Below are 16,425 nucleotides of genomic sequence, written 5' to 3' on the forward strand. Positions count from 1 at the left end.
GGGGGTCCCCACACGGGACCTTGGGTCCCCAGCTGCCTCCGGGCTCCTCAGTGCTCGGGACAGCACTGGAGGGGCTGTTTTGGGGACCCGGGCTGAGCGTGTCCCTCCTGCCCTCGCTGGGTGCCCGGGCTCTGCCACCTTCATTCCCGCTGCCCCTTAATGCCCGTCTCCGTCCCTAAGCAGGGCAGAAAGGGGCCATTGTTCAGCGGTTTTGAGGGAAGAGCGTGGGAGCTGCGTGGGGCTGGAAAGGCTCCTTCTGTCCCCAAGCACTGTCACCTGCACCCACATCTCCCGTGCTCCAGGTGAGCCCCGAGAGCTCCCGGTCCAGGGATGCTCCTGTGGCAGCTCCCCACCCTCCCAGAGACAGAACACACGCACCCAACGCCCTGTTCAAGCTCAGATTTATTCCTGCACGAGTCTCCCTTGTATGAGACGCTTCCCACCCGTCTTGCTTACACAGTAAACAAGCCACCTGCCAAGCAGCATCGCTGCCCCAGCCCAGCTCCCGCCGCGGGCAGCCCCCCTTGCCCACCGTGCCCCCCCTGAGCCCCGCTGGGATGCCCCAGGCTGGGCAGGATGCTGGTGCCAGCGCTCAGCCCGTGCCCGCAGGGCCGGGTGTGGGTTGGATGGAGCTGCCTCGAGGGCTGGGATGGTGCCCGTGTCTCCTCCCGATGCACCTCAGGCAAGGCAGGACGGGGAGGAGAATAAATTAAAGGCTAAAAAGGCCACTGGCATTTGCTAGCTGGAGGACAGAGCAGCAAGGCGGGTCCCCGGGTACCCAGGGGGGCTCCTGATCACAGGGAGAAAAAAAAGCCCCGATTGCAGATGGTCCCGGAAAACCACTGTCCTCCCCTCCCTCTCCCACACAGGTTCCTGTGCGACCCCCCACGGCCCCCCGCTCCCCTGAATGGTTTAAGGCACCGTCGTATGAGGAGGCAGGTAAAAACCTACCCGGAGCAGCCCCTGGCACGAGTCCCTGGAGAGGCAGGAGGCGGCGGGGGGGCTCCAGGTTGAAGCAAAGTCCACTATAAATACATATAAATTCCACAAAATGTTTTCCTCCCTCCTGTCCGTGAGTCTGGGCCTGGGCTCAGGCTGCTCCGAGGAGTGTGTGTGGGGCAGCTGCAGGGGATGTGCTGCCTGAGATGGGGACGGAGGCCACCGGAGGGCTGGAGTCCTTTGCCAGGAGGTTTGGAAGTGCTGGGAGGAGGTCGGGAACAGTTCACGAGTCCTCTGGGATGGCCAAGCAGATACAGGAGTGGCAAGAGGCCAGGAGGGATGTGTGAGGCTCTCCTGGGTCCCCAGGTCTGGGTGCTGTCCCAGGGGAGCAGAAGTCCTGGTTGAGTCAATGGGACAGCTGGCCCCATTCCTGTAGAGTCCCTTGCTTAGGATTTTTATTACACACAAAAAGAAAAAAAAAAAAAAAAAGAAAAAGAAAAAAAGGAAAAAAGAAAAAAGAAAAAAAGGAAAAAAAAAGTAAAAAGGAAATAAAAGAAAAAAAAAAAAAAAAGAAAAAAATAAAAAGGAAAAAAAAAAAACTAAAAGCCCGAGGCAAAAACCAAATGCCAGCAATCAGAAGGCGCCTGAGCTGCCTGAGCCCTGTTCTGTCACGAGTCCCTCTTCAGCTGGGAGCTGGGATCTCCTCGCCCGGGCTCTGCTCCCGGCTGTCCCCAGCCTCCCTCTGCAGCACCTCGGGGGTGTCTCCTCTTCGCCTCCCGCTGGCTCTGGGGGGCCGAGCGCCCGAAGCCCAGCGGAGCCGCTCGGAGGGGGCACAGGGTCCCCAGGGAGGCAGGGCTGGCTACATGCGGGAGGACGGGCTGGCCAGCTCGTAGAAGAGCAGGTAGGCATCGCTGCTGCGCACGTGGCTCGAGGACATCGGCGTGACACTGCACGGGGGGCAGAGGAGAGCTGTGAGCAGCGGGGATGGGATGCCCTGAGCAGGGGGATGTAGGGCAGGAAGAAACAGGAATGCCCTATGGATATGAGTGCCTAGCAAAAGATGCTAAGAATATAGAAACTGTAGGTGAGATTGAAGTGAAAGCAGTGTTGGACTGAGTGGCTGGAGAGCAGCACTATGGATGCCTGAAGCCTTCTCCCTTTGTTAAGATAATGCCAGTTGCTGCAAACATACCAAAGAGCCAGCAGAGATCCCCTCCTGGCATGACAGGAAGGGTCTAAGATAAGGTTTAGAGATAAGAAAGCAGTAAAACATGGTAATGTAGTGATTCCTACAGATTGTATGTGAATTTGTATCTTGTACTGGATTGGTTAGTGAAAGAGTAGAATATTCAACATAGAAGGAGATTTAAGACTTTGTAAAAGGAGACCACGGTCTCTTGCTCTGACACCTTCAGACTACACCCCTCTCGCTCCCTTGCTCTTGTCCCTGCACCCCTCATTCTTGCTTTCACCCCCTTTGTTATCTCACTCCTCTGGGCCTGTTTGAGCAGCACCTGGCAGCTCCCAGCTGAGCCCATTTCACCCACTGTAATAAACTGCAAACTTCAAGAGCAGAATATAGAGAGCCCCTGAGTTTGTCCTGACCACTGCCCACCACCAGCTCCTGCAGGGGGGTCCCTGCCCGCTGCCCCCAGCCCAGGCTCACCGGGAGTCGTTGAAGCTGTGCCACTCGCTGGACACAGGGCTCTTGCAGTAGGCTGTGTAGTGTCCCCCCATGGTAGTGCCCGAGTGGTTGGAGACGGCGTAGAGGTTGTAAACGGCGTGGTCTGTGGGGAGCAGGGGTGCTGCTCAGTGCCAGCAGCCCCAGCAGCCTGGATTCTGTGCCTCCCACCCCTCACACCCTCTGCTCCCCACCAGCTGGGGACACCAGGAGCCCAGGAGGCACCAGGAGCTCAGGGCTGGGGTTAGAGGCATGCAGAGGCTGGGACTCACTGCAGCTCTGTGAGGCCAGCTCCCGGAGGTCCAGGTCCTTCAGCGGGAAGTTGACGAAGGTGGTGAGTTTGCTGCTTCGTATCCTGGCCTCGGAGAAGCGCTTCAGGTCTGGAGGGCCACGTCAAGGAGCCAAAGGGGAGCCTGCAATAACCCATCTCTCCCCCCCACAGCAGCCCCCATCCCCATCTCTCTGCCCAAAGGATACGAAGCACCAGGATCTTGGGGAACTTCTGGATGCTGAATTTTTTTGTGCACCTTGTCCTGGCTTTGCAGCGACAACACGTCTGCGGGAGGCAAACAGCACAAGCAGGAGGGTGAGGGCAGTGCCCACAGTCCTGCCAACACAAGCACAGAGGGGAGAGGGGTCCTGCCTGCCCCAGGGAGCCCCCCTGCCCTGTACCGGTTTCTCGTCCCCATCCAGCACGTCCTCTTTGGTGAAGAGCCGGAGGCAATCCATGAGCGTCACCTCCCCGTAGCCTTTCTGTGGGAGTAGAGGGATGGTTAGGGACAGGGGGTGTGGCACAGGGGGTGTGGCACAGGGGGTGTGGGACACGGAGTGTGGGACAGGGAGTGTGGGACAGGGATCCTTGGGGCTCCCTCACCTTGGGGATGGGCAGGGACAGGTCCCAGAAGGGGTCGAAGGCTGTCGAGCAGTAGCCGCACTCGCTGCAGGTCAGAGAACTCTTCAGCTGCCCAACGAAGAGGTCTGGTGGGGTGGGACAGAGCAGGGTGAGACCCCTGGTTCCCCACCCCGCTCCCAGCCCAGCCCTGTCCTCCCTTTCCCAGCCCTGCTCACCGCTGATGCGGCTGTCCTCCCTCTCCTGGTACCTCCTCCACATCTGCCGGCTCTTCTCGTCGTCACTGCAAGGACGGGGACACAGCAGGGCACTGAGCATGGCCTGGAGGACACCAGCCCCGCCACCCAGCCCAGTGTGGTCACTGCCCCTGGGCTGGCCTGGCGGGCAGTGAACTCCTCTGGGGCTCATGCAGTGCCAGCACTTACGGGAGGTGATCCAGGGTGTCGGTGCTGGCGCGGGGCCGCACCAGCACTCGGTTCACCTCACTGTGCAGCCCGTCCAGCAGGAACCGCAGGAATTCCTGAGCATCCTGCTGGCTGCAAGACACGGGGCACGGCCAGTGAGAGGCTGCAGGGGGCTCAGCTCCCCCCCAGCCCTGCGCCCACCCCCCTTACTTGTAGCCGACGAAGCGTGGGGCGTATCGCTGGATCTGCGTCTTGAACTCGGAGGGGCTCACGCTCTCGTTGGGGGACGAGGTCCAGAGCAGCTGGATCAGCTTTGCAAACTCTGCAGGCACAGAGGCAGGTCAGCAGCAGAGGTGGCACTGCCACGGCCGCGAGGGGACAGCTCAGGGCCACGCTCTGGGCTCTCAGGGCCTGATCCTCCGCTGGCTGGGCAGCCCAAGGAGGAGCAGTGAGCTGTGGGTGGGGGTCCTGCAGGATGTGGGGGTGTGCTGCAGGGATTGCTGCAGGGATTGCTGCAGGGGAGCCCCCGCAGCCGCCAGGGCCGGGGAGGGGCAGGTACCTGACATGAGCGCCGTGCGCATGCGGCTGTTGTTGTTGAGGTCCCGCAGGTACTGGTTCTGCAGGCAGTAATCCCGCAGCTCCTTGGTGTTGCTCAGGCACTGCAGGATGGAGTTCATGAAGCACTGGGGGAGGCAGAAGAGAAAACCATGGCAACGGGAAGCAGAGGGAGGCAGGCCATGGCAGGGGGACACTGGGGCTGGATGGGCACAGGACGGGGATGAAGCCCTGAGGAGCAGGGGATGCTCTTCCTCAGGCAGCACCGTGGGGACAGGGGTGCAGGGAGCTGCCAGGGTGAGGATGTGGGTGCTGGGGTGAGGTGAAGGGACAGGGCTCCTCCTGCCCCACAGATGTGAGCCAGCAGCCTGGGGACACACTCACCGTGTTGCCGAGGTTCCGCAGGCCGGTCAGCCCCTGCACGGCCTTGGAGCTCTGCAGAGAGAGGGAAGAGGGCTTGGAGGGTGGTGGGCTGGCCATGCCTGTGGGCAGCCCAGCGAGGCCATGGTGCCACAGACCTGCCCGTGGAGCAGAGCCTCAGGTGCAAACTGAGGCCCCATCCCGCTGTGACATCATGGGCAGAGCCAGCAGCTCTCTGGTGACAAACCACGGCTGGCCTGCCCTGTCCTGCTTGCCCAGGACAATGCACAGGGCTCAAAGTTCTCCCTGCCTGGCAGCACTTTCGCCCCATGCCCTGGATTGCAGGTCAGGCCAGCAGCCCAGGCTGCCTCCCCCGGGGACACTGGGGAGTGTGGGCAGTGGCCTGTGCCTGTCCCACGCTGCAGGGGGAGCACAGTCCCCTGTCACTGCCTGTCTGGCTCGCTCCAGGTGTCCATCCCCTCCAGGACACCCTGCACAAGCGCAGCCCAGACTTTGGCACAGCTGTTTTGCAGGATAAAGTCCACCTGGGAAAGTGCAAGCCCAGCCCTGCAGCAGCCAGCTCAGGGAACAGGGCTGTGTGCCCAGTGGTCCTTCCCAGCTACTCGCTGCCCTGCCACGGGGTGGCAATTCCAGGTGCTGCAGGTGCTCACAGGGAAAAAAAGCAAAGATGGGCATGGGCAGATGGATGCTAGAGCTGGGAAGCATCATCACTCTTTGAGGGCACAGAGAGGTTTAGGGGTGCCACCAGCCCTCTCCCAGCATGCAGAACAGGATGCAGAACAGGGGGCACTGGTGGGAGCCCAGGGTCCTGCTCCCAGCCCTGCATAGGGCAGCAGCAGGATGAAACCTCCCTGGAGCAGGATGGGGGTCTGACAGGGCCTGCAGGGTCACACTGCTGCTGGTGCTCCCCCAGATGCCCAGGATTTCAGGATCCTTAGGCAAACGCCCCAGCTGCCCACCTCAGGCTTGAGGAGGAGGAGAGGAGGCGAGAGGAGAGGAGGGGGCCCAGCAGCTCCGAAATAGCAGCAGCTGGTGTGTGTGTGGGAGGTGCTGAGCACCCAGCCCTGACAGCAGCCCAAAATAACCCAGATCCAGTTACACGTGCTCCTTAGCGACGGCGCAGGCATCACCCACCGCGGCAGGGACCGGAACCAGCGGCGCCCCGGGCACCCTGAGTGGGCACAGGGGCTCTGCCAGGCTGACCTGCTGCCCTCTGTGCCATCGGGATCCTCAGCAGTGCCCAGACAGCAGGGCTGTCCCCAGATGTGGCTGCCCACACAGTGCCAGGGGGTTGCTGTCCCAAAGTGCCAGGCAGCTCCATGGTGCCTTCCTGGACTGAGGGCAGGCTCAGCTGGACACAGGGTGCCAGCAGGATGTGACAGGTCAGTGCCACACCATGGCTGGAGGAGCTGACCTGGCTCTGGTCCCTGAGCAGATGGCGGCAGGAGAGGTTGGGCCTGTGTCCCAACAACCTACATCCATCCTTTGGAGGATCTGAACCCCAAGGCCCTGCTCGTGTCCCCAGCACTACCCCAGGGAAGGTCACAGTGCCAGGGGTGAGCAGCAACCCCCAGGAGCTGCCCCAGCCATCCCCACCAGGACGTGCTTGTCCAGTTGTCCTGGTTGGGCAGCTCCCGCCGTGTGCCAGGAGGGACCGGCCAGTCCTGCCCATGTGGGTGCAGAGCTCCCCACAGATCCCGCATTCCCCCACAGCCAGCTCCTCCCAGAGCCTGGAGAACCCCAGGGCAGGGCTGGAGCTGGGGAGGGGGTGCCAGGTGCTCCCCTAGCGTGGCACAAGCCCTGTGTGCACCGAGGTGTTTTTTCCCCCTCTGGATTTCCCTCCCCTGGGTGACTCAACTCCAGCTAATCCCCCTCTCCCGTACAGGGCTTTATCTAGGACACGACATGCTCAGAGGCAGTGAAGGAGAGCCGGCTCACGCGGCGCGGCTGGGGACTCCCCGAGGCTGCACCGCAGGACGGGGACAAGGGACAGGCGATGGGGACAAGGGACAAGATCCTGAGCGTCCTGCCCCGTCCAGGTCTGCGTGCCAGGAGCGTGCTGGGGCAGCAGGAGAACCAGAGCAGCCAGACTTACATAAGTACCCAGACCCTGCCCTCCTTGCCCCTTGCTCTGCCGTCCCTGCGGGAGAGATCTGTCCCGGCACCGTCGCTCTGGGGACAGCCAAGTTCACTCCGGTGACACTGCCGAGGGGCTCGGTGTGACCAGCAGACCCTTCCTCGCGGTGGGACACGGGGACCTGGCCAAGGTCACCGCAAGGGCAGGGCTGGGAGAGGAACCCAGGTGTCCTGACACGTGCGGTTCACCTGCTCCCTGCCATCCTGCGGGACACCGGGACACGCCGTCCCCACGGGCAGCCGGGAGGGCGCCCACCCCAAAGCACCCCATCCTCGGGCACGGGGGGTGGCACCGGGCACTGCACGCTCCCCAGGGAGGGCACGGGGTGCCCCTTGCTCTGCCCCCAAGCCGGGGTGGGGGAGCTGCGGGCATCTCCTACCTTGGTCTTGTTGAGGACGAGCCCGACGAAGGTGGAGACCAGCAGGGACCCCGGCATGGAGGCGCGGGGCCGCAGGTCCTTGTGAAGGTCGGGGAGCGCGGGGGGCTCCTCGGGCAGCGTCACCGTGTAGGAATCCCTCATGGTGGCCCCGGCGGGCACCGCAGGACGGCGGCGAGCAGCCGCGGGCAGCGGGGTGCCGGGGGACACCGGGCGGGCTGGGCTCGCCCAGGGCTGGCTACAGCCGGGGCCGCGGGGTCAGGAGCGGAGTCCCCCGTGCTGGGCGTGCGGGGCCGGAGCCGGTGCCGGCTGCGGGGCTGACGGCACCTGAGCGGCTCTGACATCAAATGGGTGGAGAGGCGGCAGCCGGGCTCGGTGACGGCTCGGTGACGGCTCGGTGACGGCCAGCCCCCGCGCACCGCGTGGTACAGCGCGCCCGGAGCCAGGGGGGCCCGCGAGGGGCGGCTCTGCCCCGGGGACACGCTCCGGGGCTCCGGGGGGCTGCGGAGATGTCCCCTCGGCATTTCTGTCAGCGGGGATCCCCGCGCTCCCGAACCCCAACACCGGCACCGTGTGCGCACCGCGGGGGCGATGGGGAACTGGGGAGGAGCGCCTGACCCCCAGTGCTCCCCCAGTGCTCCCCCCTGCTCCCCCAGTGCTTCCCCCTGCTCCCCCGTGCTCCCCAGTGCTCCCCCAGTGCTTTCCCGTTCTCCCCAGTGCTCCCAGCTCGGCGTGCCCAGCGCTGGTGGCACTGGCTGTGCGGCCCCGGGTACGCTGCGTTCCGGGCAGGCACTAAGCAGGGAGCGGGGCTCCCCAGCTGGGGGTTACTCGCCAAAATTGCCTCGGTAGAAGTGGGACAGCCCCACAGCATGCGTGTGCCTGTAGCCAGAGAGGGGCTGCGGGCTGTCAGACAGGGCTGTGGGGCTCCCGGGCATGTGTCTTTCCTGCAGTGCCAATGCCAGGTCCCCAGGCAGTGGCATTTTGGGGGAACCGCCCTCTTTGGGGGATGCATTAGCGCTGAGCTCAGAGGATATTTCAGCGCCTTGCGCTGGGGAAAAACTCCCTGCAGTTCCTACACGGAGCAAAGACCCCACCTGGTGTCTCCCCTCGGTAAACTGAGGCACAGCACGGGCTGGGCTCCAGCTCTTCTCCTGCAGCAAGGGCAGATGCGGAGACTGGCAGGGAGCCCAGCCCGGCTGTCCTGCGTCCTAGTCCTGCGTCTCCCGCGGCTTCACCCCTCTGACCGCGGCAGGACGAGCCGGAGCCCTGCGCCTGCTGTGCGTGCCCAGGTGTTCCTCTGCTGGCTCAGGGAAATTTCCATGGGCAGCCAGGACAAGGAGTGCGGTTGGGCTGCTCTGACAGAGCCACAGCCCCCAAGCTCACCGAGAGGGCTCTAAGCAGAGCATCCTTTCCTCCTCTGGAGCCCCCAACACACCCCCATCCAGAGGCTGCTGAATCCTGATGGCTGCAGATGCAGCTTCCCTGTGGAGCAGAGCTCGGCACAGCCAGCGGAGGGGCTGGGAGGGAGGGAGGGAGGAAGGGAGGGAGACTATTTTTGGCACCAGCAAAAAATATCTGAGGAGGCATCTTGCAGCGTTATTCATCTGCAGGGCCAGGTTTCTTTTGCATCACAACAGGAGGCCTGTCGTAACCGGGGCCCCGCGCGTGCTCACATGTGTGTACATGTACACACCCCGTGCTGTGTACGGCGTACACACACACGGGCACACGGCGTGCACGCCGGGGCCCTCCCCTCCGCCCTCCTGCAGCCTGCCCTGCCGTGCCCCGGGGCACAGCTCCCCAAAATCTGGGCCTCCTGTCATCCAGCATGGGTGGGTACCCAGGGGCAGGATGGGCACAGCCGGCCCTGGAGCTGGCGCAGCTCTCCCCATGGGGATGCACCCTGCTGGCCCAGCCGGTTCCACGGCAAGAGGGCGGTGCAGCCACATCCCATATTGAACCTTGTGCCCTGGTGACACCGAGCACCCCGGGCCAAGGCTGGATTCCCCTCCAGCCAGAGAGCAGCACGCAGGCTGTGAGGGTGAGGAGAGAGCAGGGGACACTCCACTGGGTGGGATGAGCACCCAGAGCCAGGAGAGAGCAGGGGACACCCCACTGGGTGGGATGGCAGCACCCAGAGCCAGGAGAGAGCAGGGGACACCCCACTGGGTGGGATGGCAGCACCCAGAGCCAGGTGCTGTCCTCAGCTGGCCCCTCTGCAGCGGTGACCTTCTGGCGCGGGCAGAGGTTGCCACAGGCCCGGCTGGCACCGTGGCAGCGGGCAGGGCCAGCCAGCCCTGGCTGCGGGCCAGGGACGTCAGCTGCTCAGGATGGGACTGCGGAGAGCTGCCGGCAGTTTTGTGGGTGGCCCTGGCCTTCTGACCCTATGTACACCCAGAGTGGTTAATGGGCCGGCACAGCTCCAGTCCTGCCCTTCTCGGGAGCCAGCACAGCTCCACAGGCTGAAACCACAACTTCACACTCTGCCCACGGGGGGGGTAAACTGAGGCACCAAGGGATGGTGAGGGTAGGGACACTCCAGACACCCTCACTCCTGGCTGCAAACCCCTCTGTGGTGCAGGGCAGTGGAAAAAGGGAAGGGGGGAGGCAGGGGCAGCCCTGCTGCTGCCTGGCTGCGTCAGGAGCCGTGCTGCTGGCACTGCCCTCGGGGCTGGGCAGTGGGGCAGAACCGATGGCAGCTCCAGGGCTGCAGCCTGAGCTTGTTTCCGGCACCTGGCAGGGCCGCAGGCACCCAAGTCTGGTTTACAATCCGAACATTTGCTTCCCAGCTTGGGAAAGGGAGGGAATAAACCACAGCAGTGGAAAATAGCAGCTGTTCCCATCAAAGCACCAAGGAAACCCAACTGACCCTGCCTGTCCTGGCATGGGTGTCTGTCCCAGCACCACCTCTGCTGCCCATCAGCCCAGGCTGTGATCACGTGCAGACCACAGGGCTGTGGTCTGGGACCTGCACAGCCCCTGCTGCTCTGCAGGCAGCCCGTGGGAGCAGGCTGGCACCCCACCCACAGCACAGTGTGGACCCTGCAGCAGCAGTGTGGGCTTTTGTGAGAGCCAGTGGCTGCAGCAGCTGCTGGATCCCCCCTTGGTCGCCCCCACCAGGGCCTGGTGTGGGAGGGGGAGGCAGGAATTCCCTTCCACAGCACTGATCCTCCACTCCCCTGAATCCCCAGCCTGCTCCCTCACCCCAGGACTGGGGGCCAGGTATGAGGCAAGTGGGCACAGGGGGTTCCACACCACAGCAGGGCACTGCTGAAGGTGGTTCTGTGGGGGAAGGGGCACAGGGAGGAAGATGGAGGCACTGGCTTCAAAGGCAAAAATTGCTGGGGGATTCTGTTCTGCTTCCCTGTGAGCAGGACAAGACTTCTCCTCGGGGCTTGGCGATGACGGTGGGACAGAGACGCAGGGAAGCAAAGGGCAGGTCAGACCATGGGTGAATGGAGGGTGACTGGAAAGACAGCGGGAGACAATGCAGGCAGAGCCTGGCCAGATCTTGGAAAGAAACCTGAGTGGAAAATTACCAGGCTGCTCCCCTGCACGGGCTGTGTGTGCGGCGCCTGCTCCCGGCCCGGGCTGGGGCTCTGGGGATGCTGCAGCACCGATGGGGACTCGGGGCACTGGGTACCTGCCAACACGTGTGGTGCTGCCCAGAGCAGCCCTGCCATGGGGAAACCCCTGCTGCCACACAGGCTGGGGCACAGGGCCCCAAACTGGCAGCAGTGGATGGTGCCAGGGAACTGGCCTCACTGGGCACCAGAAAACTGACTGGCAGCTAGGCACCGAGTCACCGTGGCAGAGGCAGCACCAGACAAACCAGCTGTGCCAGCAGGATGAGTGCCCAGCCTGCTCATGTCACCTTCCCTATCTGGGATGAGGCAGCAGGAAATCCTCGTCAGCCCCATGTGGGGCTGGAGCCATCATCTGCTGTCACATGCATGCAGAAAGTGCAGCGGGCACAATCCTGGGCACAGGCTGATCCTGCCCCCTCGGGGAGCGTCCCCTGCCAGCACAGCCCCTCAGAGGACACCCCCCCGCCCGCACACGGCTGCCTCAGCACTCCAGCCGGGACTGCTGCGCCAGCAAGGGCATCTCCCAGGGTCACACCAGAAACTGAGGCACGGAGCAGCACACTCAGCTTCCCAGGCAGAACGTGGGTGCCTCAGGCTCCTCAGCTCACCACAAGCACAGCCCAAATCCCCCCCAGCACTGCACAGCTCTGTCCCCACCCCAGCCAGCCCCGCGTACCGTGGGCTCCTGGGCGGACACGTCGCAGTGGTCATCGCTCCTCTCGCAGGGCTGGCTGGCACAGCGGGTGCCCGAGGGTGGCAGGCTGGCCTGAGAGGGGCTGAGGTGGCCGGTGGAGAGGCTGCTGTGGTGGCTTTTCCTCCCGTAGCTCTCCAGGTAGCCACGGACATACTCGGAGTGAGTGGCAGCCTGGTAGAGACCCTGCAGGTTGCCGCGGGCGCTGAGCGCGCCGGCCGCGGGCAGGTAGGAGCTGTCGGAGGTGTGCAGCCCCGAGAACTCCCGCGCCAGGTCCGAGTGGCTGATGGATTTGTGGCGGCTGAGGGGCGCTGCGGAGGGCAGGTAGCCCGTGGGGCTGCCGGGGCTACCGCTGAAGGTGTAGCAGGCACCTCCGCTGAGCCCGGCGCCCGGCGGCCGCGGCTGCGTGCGGATGTACGAGGGGCTCAGGCGGATGCTGGGGTCGGGGTACAGCCGGCTGCTGTCGTAGCCGCTGGTGGGGGACAGCCCCCCAGCGTGGTGGTAGCGCGGGGAGGGCAGGTAGCTGGCTTTGAAGCCGATTTTGTCGCTGTCTGCGTAGGCGGTGGACAGCGTGGACCCATAGGAGCTGTAGGAGCTGTAGCCGCTGGGCACTTTGCTGTAGGTGGTCTCGGCGTAGCGGGAGGAGTCCACGTATCGCTTCAGGGTGGAGGAGAGCTGGGACATGCTGCGGGCTGGGGCTCAGCAGGTTGTCCTGGAGGGATCGGCTGCAAGGGAAGAGCACAAGGATCAGCTTCCACAGGCTCTGGTCAGCACAGGGCATCCAGCAGCTCCCACCCAGCAGCTCCTGCCTCCCCTGGAGATCCTGGGACACAGAGGGGATCCACGGTGGTCATGGCTCCTGCCACCTGCCACAGTAGGACCCGGCTGGCACTGCCACCCCCGTGCCCCCAGGCACCTCGTACCACAGAAGGGAGCCCCAGGGCACAGCCAGACATCCCCATAGACACCAAGGAACTGCAGCAGTCACCTCTGCCCCACTCTGGCATCCCTGCCACACCATCCTGTGGCTGTCCCACTCTTGGGGCTGGAGAGATGTCCCCAGTGCCTGCTCTAGATGATGCTCAGGCCCAGCTCTGGCTGAGACAGGCAGGTTGCATGGACTGATCCAACCAGCCCAGCATCTTCCCCTGGTTACTCACAGGGAGTGCTTGACAAGGGGGGGGCATTTCAGTCAGAGAGAAACTGAGTATCTCAACATCTTTCCTGTCTCTCTGCCATGCCTGTGCCCCGTGAGCCCCCATCAGTAATTCAAGCCGAGAATTGGCTCCAATGGTTCTCCTGGTGAGGTGGCAGCCGTGCCCCTGCCAGCCAGCACTCGGTTCCCACAGAGCTGGTGGCTGCCACACAGGGCAGGAGAGGAGCACACAGAGACAGGGACAGAGGCCCCCAGAGCTCACACAGAGCTGGAGCAGGGACAGGGCACTGTGGCAGCTCAGCAGCCCCCAAACACACACTGGCAGGAGCTGGAGGAGAGTTTTCCCTCAGCTCCCAGGCTGGCAGGCTGACGGCTGGATCCCTACCTGTCCCGGGGCTGTGGGTGGCACTGGGGCACGCAGGACCCCAGCCGAGCTGCTCTGCTCCTCTGCCCGGGGTGACTGCTGTCCCTTCCCTTCCATGAGCAGGACAGTGGCTCATGTGGCTCCGAGAGTCTCCAGTCACCCGGGAGATGACCCTGATTCAAAGGCTTTTCCCAGCCCAGCCGGGGCGGGCTCTGGCCCGGCTCCAAGCCAGGAGGTGCCGGAGCCTGTGCCTGGCCCGTCCCTTGCACGGCCCCGGCAGCACCGAGGGCGCACTCGGGCTTGGGGACGAGAGGAGCCCCCGCGGGTCACAGCCTGCCTGGCCCTGGGGGGACACTGCCCGCCGGAGGCTCAGTGCGGAAACACCCCGGGAATGCTTTTAGGAGAGGCAGGTGACAGCAGCCAGCCCCGTGGGCTCCTGGCTGGCAGCCTGGCTTTCCGCTGCTGTTGCTGCCCAGGGAGCAGCATCCCGCAGCGGAGAGGGAAATATTTACAAGCGGCAGCGAGGTGGAGCGCACAGACCTGTTTGGGGACGGAGGCCGAAGGGTGAATAATCTGCTGCCAAATGAAACAGCCGGCTCTTCCCAGCCTGGCTGCGGCCGCCCTCACCAGGAGCGTGGCTCTGCCAGTCGGGATTTGCCATGGACAGCAGGGAGTTTCGCTCAGAGGGAGTGGGACCCCAGCCAAGGACTGGCACTCGAGTGCCAGGATGGGAGTGCTGGAGCCCCTGGGCTCCCAGGGAGCACATGCCTGGCTGCCTGCCCTGCTGGGGCACGGAGCAGCCTGGCACACGGGCTGCCCCTGCTCCCAGCTCCATGCCAGCAGAGATGAGCTCGGCCTGGGACAGTGCCAGGACAGCCCCACGCCATCGCTCCCTGCCAGGTGCCCACGCTCTGTCCTGGCATCAGCAGCACCAGGAGAGCACCAGCTTGGGAACAGGAGGGCAGCAGGTGCTCCTGGCAGCAGGACAGGGCAGCACCTGCCCTGGGGATGCGGAGGAGCCGATGGAGGGATGCAGGGTCAGGAGCAGACACGGGAGCGACCCCATTCCTTGGGAAGAGAGGCCTTACCATGGAGGAATGTCACATCTGCCAGGCTTGCCTGTGCTTCCAAGTCCCCGTGTCACATCCGAGCGGACCCCAGGGCGGCGGGAGAGCGGAGCGTGCCAGGAGCCGGAGCAGCTGAGGGGGTGTGAGAAAACCCCGGTTCCTCCCAGCGCTTCCTGGGCTGCCTGGCCCCTCCCCAGCCGTCATTGTGCTGAGCTTTCCTGCTGCCTGGCAAAGCCCTGGGGCCGGCACGGCTGAGTCAGGCCTCCTCCTGCACCCTCATCATCCTCCCGGGGTGTCAGGGGAAGCTGAGGCACAGGAATGTCCGGTCTGCGCTCACGAGGCCAGACAGGAGCAGTGCCACGACTTGGGAATGGGACACCGTGGGGCTGCTCAGGGTGATGGGGAGTCCTGCCCTGGCCTCCAGCTCCGGCAGCCTTCCCAGTGGGAAGCTCAGCTCAAAGAGAAGCAGAGCCCCTGCTCTGTCCCCAGCTGCTGTCCTGCCCGTGCCCGGTGGCAGCTGTCCCCTCTGTCCTGCCCGTGCCCGGTGGCAGCTGTCCCCCTCGGTGGCCACAGAGCCCCAGAGCGGGCTCAGCTCAGCTTACACAGCGCTGGCTCCATCCAAGGTGTCACAGCACAGCTGCTTCTCGCTTACGCAGGCTCGGAGCTGTGTCCCCTGTCCCCTGAGACACAATGTCCCAGCCTGGAGGGTACGTGGGAGCTCCCAGGACTCTGCAGCGGTGCAGGCAGAGAGGGGACCCTGCGTGAGGCACTTTTTGTACCAGAGTACAAGTGGTTTGGGGTTGAGGGGCTGTGTGCCAGCGAGGTGGGACAGCCTCCTGCCCATTCCCCAAGGGAAACGAGGCACAGAATCCTCCGGGTATCCATTTCCCTCTAAGGAATGGTGACCCCGAGCAGCCCTGCGGGGAATGTGCCACAAGACGTTTGCGCCCTGGAAGGGACTGGAGTCACCCTTGTTGACACATGGGGGCTGCAGTGCCTCTGTCACCGCGCTGCCCCCACCACTCCCACCCCCCAAAATGACAGGCTCTGCCCAAGGTGACTCATCCAGCCAGGCTGGTCCCTTCCCCTGCCAGCCCTGGGCTGAGACCCCTCCAAGCTCACAGCACATGGCCGGGACTCATCGCCCTGGGCTCGCTGACACAGCCCCACCCTGCTGCAGAACCTGCTGGTCACTGCTCGCCCCAGGCAGCAAAACCCCAAACCCAGGGGGACCCTGACGTAAGACCCGGGGTGTGAGTTACTGCCTTGAGGTCTGTGTGCCAAAAAAAGAGAAGGGACCCTCGGGCAGGCAGGGGACGAGGCGGGTGCCAGGAAGGGAGGCTCAAAGCCAGGATTTTTTGTGAGCTCGGAACCTTCTCCCTCTCCCCCGTGGTTTTATCCAGCTGAAGGAAGAGCGGGACAGTTTTGTTTGTGTCCGTGTCCCCCTCCCCGGGGCGGTGTCCCCACCGCACCCCCTGCACTCACCTGCATGTGGCTCAGGGCACGGCGAGGGGCGACCAGCCCGGCATTTGGCGATGCCCTCGGGGCCGATCCTCCCCGGGGAGCTTCCCCTGGCACGGAGAGGGGCGATGCGGAGGTGGGCAGCAGCCGAGCCCTTCGCAGGGGACAGGACACCTCCGGCTCAGCCCCTCCACCCCGGGAGGGAGCGCAGTGGCCGGAGGGGGCCGAGCCCGAGGGCTGTGGGGCCGCGTAAAAACACCACCGCAGAAATTCAGGGCTCAGGTTACCAGGCAGATAAATATAGTGTCTTTATCTGACCTCACAGGGCGCTGAAATGCTCCTCTCGCATTCCAGCCTGGGGAGGCTTAAAGGGGACGTGAACCGGGGGGGGCTGGTAGCCCAGGGCGAGGGGGTGCCCGGAGGGGAGGCTGCGGGGGCAGCGGGGGCTGTGGGAATGGAGAGGGTGCCCCTGAAGGTAAGGTGAGGAAAGGAGAGATTTGGGGAGTGAGGTCGAGGTCCCGGAGGGAAAGGATATAGGGAGAGTTAAGGGAGGAGTACACAGCTTGGTGTGTGGGGGGCAGGGAGGCACAAAAAAGGGGTGGTCGTGGCTGCCCGCAAGGACTGGAGTAGAGCATCAAGGTGATGGGAGGAGCTGGGCTGGATATTGCTCTCCTTGGGGTGAGCTGTAGGGAGAAGAGCCCCCTAAACCTTCAGCAGAGGTGGGCAGGGGGCAGCTGGCGTGGCGTGGATCCGTGGGGATGCCGGGCCCGCCCAGG

General features: G+C 64.2%; 1 protein-coding gene across 2 annotated transcripts; it reads right to left on the minus strand.

Moving 5' to 3' along the window:
* Positions 1–384: 384 nt before the first annotated feature.
* Positions 385–15,880, minus strand: USP2 (ubiquitin specific peptidase 2). 2 transcript variants are annotated; one of them, XM_056509698.1, is made up of 13 exons: positions 15,674–15,880; positions 11,587–12,326; positions 4,814–4,864; positions 4,434–4,557; positions 4,085–4,196; positions 3,896–4,006; positions 3,689–3,753; positions 3,495–3,598; positions 3,293–3,373; positions 3,098–3,176; positions 2,893–3,000; positions 2,606–2,726; positions 385–1,886 (listed from the first exon to the last, which is right to left on the minus strand). In XM_056509698.1, the coding sequence occupies exons 2-13, from the start codon at positions 12,283–12,285 to the stop codon at positions 1,799–1,801; spliced, it is 1,743 nt and encodes a 580-aa protein (XP_056365673.1). In that variant the 5' UTR covers positions 12,286–12,326; positions 15,674–15,880; the 3' UTR covers positions 385–1,798. The 2 variants fall into 2 exon arrangements, with proteins under 2 accessions (XP_056365673.1, XP_056365674.1); XM_056509699.1 differs by lacking the exons at positions 11,587–12,326; positions 15,674–15,880 and adding an exon at positions 7,327–7,694.
* Between the last annotated feature and the right edge of the window lie 545 nt (positions 15,881–16,425).

This window comes from Oenanthe melanoleuca, chromosome 24, assembly GCF_029582105.1.
Source record: "Oenanthe melanoleuca isolate GR-GAL-2019-014 chromosome 24, OMel1.0, whole genome shotgun sequence".
Classification (NCBI taxonomy): domain Eukaryota; kingdom Metazoa; phylum Chordata; class Aves; order Passeriformes; family Muscicapidae; genus Oenanthe; species Oenanthe melanoleuca.